Genomic DNA, 12,162 nt, shown 5'->3' with positions numbered 1-12,162 from the left:
AGAGTCTGACTCTCTGTTTAGTTTCCCTTCTCTAGCTGTCCACCAGATGTCCTTAAACTGTTCTTAAACCCTCACTTCACAGATCCCGCCACTCCCATCTGCAGTTCATTCCCCTCACCTGAGCGTCCTTGTCAATCTTCCCACCTGCCCCTCATTCCCTCATCTCTCTCTCCCCTATTGACCAGTTCACTAGCTATGTTCCCTTGTCGGTTCGTTATACGTGTCATGTCCCTTTTGTAGTTCCCAAGTTGTTAGTATTTCCTATGCCAGTTCATGGAAATGAGATTTAGAGTTTTTATGGAAGTATTTTTGTTCCGTTCCCCAGAGTTCTGGTCTGTATTGGGGTCCTATCCCTTTGGATCATGCTGCCCTGGTGGAGACACCTGATGTTGTACTTAACAAACTCACATCCAGGATGTGCGTTGAAAAGCCGATCTGCGACATCTCCATGTGGAAGGAGCTCTGGTTGGAGCCCAACGTGCCTGGAGGTGAGAGGAGGGGGGGAGTGAAGGGGTGAGAGGAGGGGGAGAGTGAAGGGGTGAGAGGAGGGGGAGAGTGAAGGGGTGAGAGTAGTTGGAGAGTGAAGGGGTGAGAGTAGGGGAAGAGTGAAGGGGTGAGGAGGGGGAGAGTGAAGGGGTGAGAGTGAAGGGGTGAGAGTAGCGTGGCGGTCAGTAACAGGACAATGATGGTCTTTCCCTTCACCAGGGGGACTCTGCAGACTTGCCACCCCCACCCTTATTTTCTCAGTCTCCCGTACCCTCCCTTCCTCCCTCTCTCTGGTGGATCTCCCTGAAGAGCCCAGGTGGTAGTCACGTCTCCCCCTTCCTTCCTCTCCCTCCTTCCTTCCCTCGTTGATGTCTTGGTGCCATGATGTCTTTAGCAGAACTGCTCACATATGTTGGGCTATGTTGTGAATAAGTGCTGTGTTATTCATATTTTGTCTCCTCTTACAGAAGGCGAAGAGAACATAGTTCTCTTCCATACGTCTCTCTCTCTCTCTCTCTCTCTCTCTCTCTCTCTCTCTCTCTCTCTCTCTCTCTCTCTCTCTCTCTCTCACCCTCTCATCCTATCTCTCTCCCTCTAAGATTGTAAAACGTGATAACCCATCACATAATAAGTCTGTTCTGTAAAACTACTACCTTTTTCTTATTTAAGAAACTTCCCTCGTAAGCCAATCTTCTCACACATTGCTGCGAGTTCAGTCCAGACACCTCTTATCTCATCTTGGGGACAAGCTCATGCACTGTTGTAGTAGTATAGGTGCGGTTCGGCGCAGCTCAGTTACGGCTTGTGTTCTATTTCATGTAGGCTACGCCGTCTAGGCCTCGCCTTATGGGCTTGGCCCGTGCGCGTCCTCGCGCACACTGAATATTTAAACTATGCACCAATCAACAAGGGCACCGCCCACATTTCCCACGGCACCGTGTATATAAGGCGGTGCATACTGCCGCTCATCCTCCCTTTTCTTTCAGCATTGTACTGATCAACATGACTTCTAAACTTCTCGAACCCTGTTGCAGCGGCGTGGGCGAGGCGACAGACCAATGGCCCTTTTCAGGGCCACTGAGGAGCGCTTCCCTAAGAGCTGAGCCCTTCTCAGGGCCTCATTGTGCTTCCTGTCCCACTTCCCTGGTGCCGGGTGACGGGCTCCTGGCGTATTTTCAGATGCCTCCGCGCTGAACACGCTGCATTTGCCATTTTTACCCCCGCCTCCTGTGCCGCCTGGCGCATGCTGCCTGAAGAGGGGCTCCTCTCCAGGCACCTATTCTTCTCGTCGTCGGTGGACCTCTCCGAGGCCATCGACATTTTTAAGGCTGGAGTACCCGACGTTGAAGACGACGACGACCACATCGAGGTGGATGACGTCGCCTCCTTGAACAACGTCTTTGCGGACCCAGCGTCCGGGTTCTCCCTCTCCAGGGATTCCACCGCCATGGTCGTCCACGCCGGATGGCGGATCTATTCGGCGAAATCATGGGCGAGGCGGCGGCCATCAAGGGCATCCTTATGCCAGCCCCGCCTCTCGCCCTCATGTCGGATGACATGCAGGGCGAGTGCTTTCGCAACCTCTCTTCCTCCCGGCGGGCTACCCAGTGCCCCCCGTTCCCACTGGTTCAGCATTTCTTCACCGCTGCAGGTGGAGACCCTTCTACCCTCAAGGCCCCGGTGAAGGCCTTCTCTGTCCGGGCGCCAGATGGCATCCTAACGAGAAGCCGCTGCCCCCCGACCGCCTCCAGAAGCAGATTATCGGCCTGACGGACAGAGTGTTCATCTGTGCCTCACAATTTGCGGCGGCGGTCAACAACCTCGCCCTGCTCACCTCTGCCCTGGTCTCCTTGTCGGCTGGCAGGGAGGCTTACGGCCCGGAGGAAGCCGCAAGATGGCTGGCGGTTTCCCGCTTCTCCAGCGCCATCCTCCAGCTATGCGGATGGCGTCCAAGCAGTATGGCCTATGAACGATGAACGAGAGAGGGCCAGCCTCGTCCAGGGCCCATTAGCTCCGGATGGACTATTTGGGCCCCGGTTCTCGGAGGTGCTCGTGCACCAGCAGTCTGTCCGTGAGAATAGTTCCCAGTTCGGGGCAATTCTCACGGGCTCCTACCAGCAGCAGGCCGGAAGGAAGCGGGGTCAAGCCCGGTCCCAACGCTCCAGGGGGCCGCCTCCAACCCCGATGCCGATAGCCTCTGGTTCACCTGCTTCAAATAAGCGGCGTCCCTTTGAGGTTCGTGGGCGGACTGGAGACTCGTTACGCGAGCCCGTAGATACGGACGCTTGTACCAGTCCCCCACATTATCCCCTCTACCTCCCTCCCACAGTCTGCGGAAGGTGAGGAGACAGATAGTCTACGTACTTGGGGCTTTGCCTAGACTCAGCAACCATGACAGCGATGCTCTCACCTCCTCGACGAGACGCCATCCTGTTGGCACTCTCCCGCTTTCGCGTTCGCAGAAATGTGACCGCACTGTCCACCATGCGCCTGTTAGGGCTGATGGCAGCCACCCATCCCGTGGTTCCCCTGAGTCTGCTCTTTATGCGAAGACTCCAGCGGTGGTTTGCTCGCCAACGGTTGGACCCCATGCGACACAAGCTCAGGGTGCTCCTCGTACCACGTTCTGTGTCACCCGACCTGGGATATTGGGAAAAAATAACCCGCCCTTCTCAGTGACGTCCTAAGTAGTGGTCTTCACGGACGCCTCATTGGCGGGTTGGGGAGGAACGTGCCTCTCTCACTTGGTCGGAGGCGAGTGGCTTGCGCCCGCTACAGCACACATACATTTGTTGGAACTCGCCGCTGTGAGGAAAGTGCTTTTCTATCACCGCCACGTTCTGATCAGGACAGACAGTGTGTCGGCGGCAGCGTACATAAACAAGCAGGGGGGAGTGCGCTCCTCTGCTCTCTACCGAAAGGTGGTCGAGCTCTGGCTTTGGGCTCATCAGTATCTCCTCAGTCTGAGAGCCCTGCATATCGCGGGTGCTCAGAACTTCGGGGCGGACCTCATGTCTCGCGGCGGTCCCCGCCGAGACGAGTGGCGTATACATCCCGACATTGTCAGACTGATCTGGCAGAGGTTCGGGAAGGCTCAGGTGGACCTGTTTGCGTCCAGGGAGAACACACACTGCAGGTTGTGGTTCTCTCTCAACCCTCGGGATCTTCCCCCGTTAGGGGAGAATGCGTTGGCACACACAACTTGGCCGCGGGCTCTTTGTATGTGTTTCCCCCGCTCCAGCTGATCCTTCCTCTTCTGGAACGGGTCAGACAGGGATTGTCCCTCATTATAGTGGCTCCGGAGAACCGCTCAGATCCGTGGTTTCCAGAGCTAGCGGCGCTCTCACGGACGGCGCCGTGGCCGGCACCGTTCAGATCGGATGCGCTTTCACAGGCCCACGGGACGGTGCACCACCTGCCTGATGTATCGGGCCAGCTGATGGATTGGCACCTGAGAGGTTGATCCTGCAGGGCAAAGGTTTGCCTGAAGCGGTTATCAACACTATTCAGAGTGCTCGTGCACCTTCTACTTCTTCCCTCTATGCAGCGAAGTGGTGCGCCTTCTCTAATTGGTGTGACAGGAACCATGCTGTCCCATCTCAATGCAAGGTGGGAAGCGTGCTTGCGTTTCTGCAGTACATATTGGAAAAAGGTTTGGCCTTCTCCACTATCAAGGTCTAAGCGGCAGCCGTTTCGGCTGGCCATGCAGGCTGTGATGGCAGACCGATCTCCAGCCATCCACTGGTCAAGAGATTCTTGCGTGGGGCTAGACGTGTTAGGCCTGTTCCGCCCGTGCTTACACCACGCTGGGAGCTCCCCACCGTGTTGCGCGGGTTGTCCAGGGATCCTTTCGAGCCTCTGTCTCGGGCCCCTTTGGATGCCCTCTCCTTTAAGACAGCGCTCTTATTGGCTTTGGTTTCTGCCAAGTGGGCCGGTGAGTTGACCGCTTGTTGCTTAACGAGGACAGCTCCTTTGCGCTGCTCAGACCTAATCCTGCGTTCCTCCCAAAGAACATTGACAGTTCTTTTTGGTCGAGAGATATTGTGCTAAAGGTTTTTCACCCCCGCCTCATTCTAGTGAAGCGGAGGCGGAGTTGCATCTCCTGTGCCCGGTGCGGGCACTGGCTTTGTACGTGAAACGCTTGGCCGCGTTCCGCACCACACAACAGTTGTTTGTGTGTTATAGCGACGCTGGCAGGGGCCGTGCTCTCTCTAAACAGCGGATTTCTCGCTGGATATGTGAGGGTGTTGGCTTAGCCTACTCTTGGCAGGGCTTAGCGCCACCGTTGGGCGTTAAAGCTCACTCGACACGGGGCGTGGCCGCTTCAACGGCTCTCCTCAGAGGCATTTTGGTGGAAGACATCTGCGCGGCTGCGTCTTGGTCTTCCCCGGCCCCTTTGTCCGTTTCTACATGTTAGACATGTCCAGGGGCTCACTCCGCAACTCTGTGTTGCAGTCCGGGGCCCCTTCTACGGTTTAAGAATATAGGCATGTTCTATTAAGCGGCATCGTTAATATCCTCTCGCTGGCTGGCGAGTTGGATTTGACGGCCAGTATTTCACTCCCGCCGTTTTTCAAATGGAAAACGGACGAGAGAAGTTCCTTATTGGAGAGTTGGACTCCATAGCGCGGCCCCTGTTGGTAGCGGACCTAATGGAAACCATATTACTCTGGTTTTTCTTTTCCTTTTCATGGATTCCATGAAGCACGGATTTGAGCCAGAGTTTTTACAGACTCACTTTTTTCTCGTGATCATCGCCTTGCTTGATCTAGGAGGAATTCGTTTTTTATTAAGCTGTTATGCACATCCTCAGCTTTTTTGAGTCTGATGTGCCCTGGTGACTTTTTGACTGGGTCCAGCAGGAGTACATTGATTGGGCTCCGCACGCAGCTTCACCTTAGCCCCTAAGGTGAAGCCTAGACGGCGTAGCCTACATGAAATAGAAAGTTAGTTATGATATTATAACTCTAGTTCTATGATTGTAGGCGTAGTTTCCCACCTGTTGTACCCTCCAAATGCTGATGAGCGGCGGTATGCGCCGCCTTATATACACGGTGCCGTGGGAAATGTGGGCGGTGCCCTTGTTGATTGGTGCATAGTTGCAATTTTCAGTGCGCGCAAGGACGCGCACAGGACAAGCCCATAAGGTGAAGCATAGACGGCTATGCCTACAATCATAGAACTAGAGTTATAATATCAGAACTATCGTTTCCACCACCGACAGGGGGGGGGGCGGGGGGGGGGGAAATGGATCGCGATAGCCGCAGCAGCTACGTTAGCATTGTGACCTCATAGCAGCCCGACATATTGTAGCCTCCTTATAAATCCAAGGTAAAAGAAGAACGAGCACAATGAGCAAAGATCAAACACGTAGGACGTCCAAGAAGGAAGGCAAACTTTTGTGCAACATTTTCTTCAATCAACTAAGCTTTCGCCGTTGTCCAGAAATACCTTGCGGATAATGTGTTTGTTTATGGTGTGTTCCTGAATCCTCGGACGCCAGTGTTTGACGTCCCTTCCGGTCTCGGAGCATGAATAGCGTTCCTGTTCGTCTTTGTGATTGTGGCAGGAAATTGTGGCTAGCCGTCGTTTATTGGTAGCTACATTAGCCTCATTAGCAAACCACCCCGAAAACAAACAACAATACTTTACATTATATTGAACGCACAGCAAGACCATGCAATGTATCAAACCGTAATAAAGTAGCAATGTAATCAAGTGTGTAAGAGCATTTGTGTAAATCAACATTAAAATGACCTACGTGGTACAAATACAAAAAGAAAAAATCTCTTCACGGGCACAGCCATTTTGTTGAGAGCGTCATCACTGCTCTCGGTCTACTCTCAGATTTTCGAAAGAGGAAGATCAAAAGGGGGTGTGCCTTCGAGAAATGCCGCAAGAAAGCTGGGAGATCTTCCACTTTCGACTCGGAAGTCTGGCATTCCAGGATTCAGGAACACACCATTATTATCCCCCGGTCTCACGGAAGTGTGATTCTGTTGACCTCTAACCAGCACTAGATAGTAGTGGCTACTCTGTTTCACCTTCAACGTCTGCAGTCTACGTGTAGTTATCCCTGAGTAAGAGGCCTAGGTGGGGAGTTATAGCGGCCGCGATGAGCCCTTAGTGAACATTCAGTATGGACAGTCCAGTTACGGCAATGATTGGCATGGATGGTCACCTGCGGCTCACTTATCAAATCGCCACATGAACACTTTGTTTTAACACCGGCTCACAAGGTTCAATCACAGCGGCTCATGATCATCAATATCACTGTCTCTGAAAATCTGCTGAAGAACTAAAAGACTAATGTTTGCCTATATTGGAGTCTACCGAATGTGCCGTAGCCATGGCATCTACGGTGTCCTTATCCTCTCCCTCCCACTCATATCCCTGGTCCCATTCCCCCTCTCCGACGCACACCTTCCAGCGTGAAGATACGGTCCCCCAGGGCGTCCACAATGTCATTCAGTGCTGCCTCGTCCGTCACGTTGAAGAAGTATTTGTCGTCGGGGTCGCTGGCGATGTACTTGATCTCGTCAATGAAGGTCCCAGGGTCCTGCTGCCTGCGGATGTAATGTCCCAGGACCTGGGAACCAGGGCGGGGAGGAGGAGGAAAGTGGGAGGAAGGAGACAGACGGAGAAAGAACTAATAAAACATGGGTGGGAATTAACATTAAGTGAATAAGCAGAAAAGGGTGATTCAATAAAGAATGTACAAAAAACATTTGTTGAGACTTGAGGTGGAGGCTGATAAGGGAGATGAAATAGAAGAATAGCTCAATAGTATAAACATATTTCTGGGCAGGGAATTATAAAATATGTTCTCTGTGTTCCAGAGGGACCGGGAAGAGAGAAAGAGAAATATTATTGTGAATACAGAAGACTTGAACCAGACTGCAACCATTTAGAAAAAACTAGACAGTATGTAGCATTTATACATCGCTTAAGACAACAACTGAGGAATTAAATCCAAAGTTTTCATTTAAAGTATATACAACAATTATGATCTAATTAAGTAACGCTTTAGCGAAAAAATCTAATAGGTTTAGGATTGAGAAGCACATTCTTTGTTCAGTAGATGTCCCATGGGAAACATATTCCCTCCCATGGGAAACATATAGAACTACTACTATTGCTACCGCTACTACTGCTGCTGCTACTGCTACTAATTCTACTATTACTACTACTATCGCTAACGCTACCGCTACTAGGGTTAGGGTTAGGTTACTAATTCTACTATTAACACTACTAATGCTACTGCCACTACTACTGCTGCAACTACTACTACTACTACGACTACTGCTACTACTACTACTCCTACTACTACTGCTACTGCTGCTGATACTGCTACTGCTACTGCTACTACTACTACGACGACGACGACGATGACTACTACTAGTAGGCTACTGCGACTGCGACTACTTATACTACTACTACTGCTACTACAACTGCTACTATTACTACCACTACCACTTCTACTTGTACTACTACTACTACTACTACTGCTATTGCTACTGCTGCTAATACTACTTCTACTACTACTGCTACTACTACTACTACTGCTACTATTACTACCACTACCACTTCTACTACTACTGCTGCTAATACTACTTCTACTATTACTACTACTATCGCTAACGCTATCGCTACTAGGGTTAGGGTTAGGTTACTAATTCTTCTATTAACACTACTAATGCTACTGCCACTACTACTGCTGCAACTACTACTACTACTATGACTACTGCTACTACTACTACTCCTACTACTACTGCTGCTGATACTGCTACTACTACTACGACGACAATGATGACTACTACTAGTAGGCAACTGCTACTGCGACTGCTGCTAATACTACTTCTACTACTACTACTGCTACTACTTCTACTACTGCCACACCCGCGGAGGGTCACGGGCCTTTGCCCGTGGCTCGAAGTAGCTAAAGTTATTATCTCTCACACGTGTTTAACACGATTCCTCGACTTTCGTTCCATAGCTTCAGTTACCATACCGAAACATGCCTACTTTAACAATAAAGTGAGTTAAAAGCTATCCCGGATTTGAACCCTTTCCTAGAAGAACTATTCAGCACATTACTACTGCTACTACTACTACTACTACTGCTACTACTAATATTACTACTGCTACTACTACTACTACTACTACTGCTACTACTACTACTACTACCAATACTACTACCAATACTACTGCTACTACTACAACTGCTACTGCTGCTCATACTACTTCTACTGCAACTGCTACTACCAATACCACTACTACTACAACTAATATTACTACTACTGCTGCTACTACTACTACTACCTCTACTACTGGCGCCCAAACAGGCGGTGAGCCTTCACTGTGTCAAGTGCAAATGAGTAAATTCCTTAAGAGAAACATAAACTCTGGCCTCCCCCTCTCCCTGTGACTCGGGCTGCCAAGCAAACAAAGGAAATCCTCTGTTTTTAGAGGGTAGGGGGCAGGAGGTAGACGGGAGAGGAGAGGGGGTACATGTAATATGAACAGAGCCCATGTTTCAATATGTTCATGGAAATGTTAGAGCGGCTGCCAAAAAATTCTGATTTAGGGTTAGGGTTAGGTCTCCTCACGGGGTCACTGCTTCGTTCCTCCCTAGAGAGGCATCATCACTTTGCACACGCCCACACTAACACACACACACGCACACCACCACATCCACAGCGAGACTATAGGGTGTGAATATCAGCCTGGAGGAGCTGCATGGGGAGAGGGGCTGAAGGGGATGTATGTGTGTCTGGGAGTGTATGCTCGATACCTGTAGCGGAAACAGCCATGTCGGAACTAGCAAAACATGTCATTGCTGTTACCGATTGGTGAAACATGATTCCGCAGAATACTGTTATCCTCTTATGGATTTCCTTCAACATATTTGTTTGTTTTTCTCATTTACTATTTAGTATTATTCAGACATTTTGCAGATGGTCCTATCCACAGTGGTTGTAGATAAATGTCATTAGTGAGAAGGCAGGGGTTAGACATAAGCTCAAGGATGAAAGTTTGACTAGAGACATTAACGAGTTTAAACCCAGAATAGTTCAGCTCGGAGGCAAATACTAGCCATTAGACTATCCTGCCCTTCATAATGAAACCCTTTGGATTGGCATCCTCCTCCACTTCCCCTGCAGCAGTCGGCCTTCTCCAGTTGTGTTCTGGGTGAGCTGGCCTTACACTGAACCATGTGTTGAAATGCTCCGGGCGTCATTACAGCAACCTGCAGGGATTTGGAGCCCAACCCCGGCTTCTGACTGGTCCACAGTCTGCACATGTCCTGGCCAATGTTTTACAACATGAGTCCCTCTCTTCTTTTTCCTTTCTGAACGGGCAGAAATGCGATCCATCACTGTAGATGTTTATCCTTCGTGGTGGACGGAGGGGGCTTGATGTGTCATAGATTTGGAGGGGGAGGGGGGGGGGAGGGAGAGGGTCCTATTAGTTCTTCATCTAATGACAAGGAGCTGACCCTGGAATTCCAGCAGTGAGAGCTCTCACCCACACCGCAACCGTTTTGTCTTCCATCCCAGTCTATTGATCAAAGAATTCACCCCAACTATGGTAAGAAATATCACGACGGTGGCAGTGGAGAAAGTCAACACAGAGCATGTCCAACAGCGCTGGACACAGAGGTTCCTTGTAGGGCTGTCTGACCCGTCTCCATCGCTCCACTCTGGATCACATTTCCCCCACCGTGGTTTCTGTGAAGTCAGTGGCTTCGGCTTCTATTGTGAGGACGGGAGGGGTCCAGACCAGCCTACTGCAGTCTGCCGCCCAGTCACAACCAAACCACCAGTAAAAGCCAGTTTGTGTGCGTGTGTGTTTCTCCATGTGGGTGTGTGTGTGTCAGGGCACAGAGCTCTCACACCACCACAAGGTTATTTCAGCGAAGCGGAGGGTTTCATTATGTGAATCTGTGTTTCTATTTTTACAAGGGGCCAAGTTGTGGTGTTGTGGGTGAGTCGGGGGAGGGGTGTGGTCACCAGCCCCTCCCCCTATCTCCTTCCTGCATTATGCAAGGAATGTTACGGCGACTGTCACGGCAGGTAGGAGGTTAAGTGAAGACAGGTGTGGGGCTATGGAGGTGGTTACCAACGCGTCTGGGTACACACACGCACACACACACACACACACACACACACACACACACACACACACACACACACACACACACACACACACACACACACACACACACACACACAGACACACACACACACACACACACACACACACGCACACACACACACAGACACACACACACAGGCACAAACTCACAGCGATGGCGTATCGTGTAATGTTCCTCTTCTCGCACTCCTCCAGCGCCTCCGGTAGCTCCTCCCCGTCATGTGACTCCCCGTCTGTCACCACGATCATGACCTTAGTGGCGCCATCGCGCGCTCCCCGCTCGGCGCTGAACGCCTCGGTGCTGCGAGGGACAGACACACCCACAAACACAGTTAGACAGACAGGCAGAGTGGCAGACACACACACAGTTAGACAGACAAACAGACAGACAGGCAGAGTGGCAGACACACACAGAATGACAGAAAGACAGACAGACAGGCAGAGTGGCAGACACAGACATACAGGCAGACAGACAGAGAGGCAAACAGTTAGACTGACAGACAGGCAGGCAGAGTGGCAGACACAGACATACAGGCAGAGAGACAGTTAGACAGACAGACAGACAGACAGACAGACAGACAGACAGACAGACAGACAGACAGACAGACAGACAGACAGACAGACAGACAGACAGGCAGGCTGAGCGGCAGACACAGACAGTTAGACCGACAGACAGACAGTTAGACAGACAGACAGACAGACAGACAGACAGACAGACAGACAGACAGACAGACAGACAGACAGACAGACAGACAGACAGACAGACAGACAGACAGACAGACAGACAGACAGACAGACAGACAGACAGACAGGCAGACTGACAGTTAGAAAGACATACAGTTAAACAGACAGCCAGGAAGACAGACAGACAGTTTGACGTACAGACATTCAGACAGACCAACAGACAGACAGACAGACAGTCATTCAGGTGGATAGACCGGGGAGCACATAGATGTTTCGTACGCAAGCAATGTGTCATCTAATTGCAGTGTTTGTGATGTTGTTGCATAAGACAAACAGGACAGTTTGTGTTAAGCAATGAATTTAGAATATTGTCGAATTCAGAAAAGAAGGAGCCAATGGAACAAAAGGGGCTAGAGCAGAAGAGTTGGAGGGTTCCAGGAGTATAAACTCTCAGGGTTGGCTTACATCTCAAATAAACCTCAGCGATATAAGATAATATACAAGAGGATACCCTCTATCAAAAACTGAAGAGTGAGCGCAACTCAGCGAGATCCTCTTCAATCCTCCAGCTGAGAACACAGAAATAGCTCCAAACACACACAGCCTGAGTCTAGCTAATGCATGGGGCATTCAAGCCCAAATTAGAAACCAACTTGGCCGTGCATGTGTGCGTGTGTCTGCGACTGCATGCGTGTGTATTGCAAACTCTTCTCTAGCTTTACCATGACTCAAGGTCTAAGGGAATCTTTAATGACACACAAACAGACATCACCACCACACCCTGTTTGTCTGCGGGTGACCTGTTCTTAGCACCACACACACACACACACACAC

General features: G+C 50.6%; 1 protein-coding gene across 2 annotated transcripts in view; it reads right to left on the bottom strand.

Annotated features, from left to right (window-relative positions):
* itga10 (integrin, alpha 10) overlaps positions 1-12,162 on the bottom strand; it is a 46,219-nt gene that overhangs the window by 10,236 nt on the left and 23,821 nt on the right. For both annotated transcript variants that reach the window (XM_056602703.1, XM_056602704.1), the window contains exons 8-10: positions 10,795-10,945; positions 6,910-7,075; positions 409-482 (exon numbers count right to left, since the gene is read on the bottom strand). In XM_056602703.1, the coding sequence (XP_056458678.1) occupies positions 409-482; positions 6,910-7,075; positions 10,795-10,945 (391 nt within the window). The remainder of the gene's footprint in view (positions 1-408; positions 483-6,909; positions 7,076-10,794; positions 10,946-12,162) is intronic.

Source organism: Gadus chalcogrammus, chromosome 11, assembly GCF_026213295.1.
Source record: "Gadus chalcogrammus isolate NIFS_2021 chromosome 11, NIFS_Gcha_1.0, whole genome shotgun sequence".
NCBI classification, from domain to species: Eukaryota; Metazoa; Chordata; class Actinopteri; order Gadiformes; family Gadidae; genus Gadus; species Gadus chalcogrammus.
Note: the sequence above shows the minus strand (reverse complement) of the source record. Positions and strands in the feature narration are given on the sequence as shown.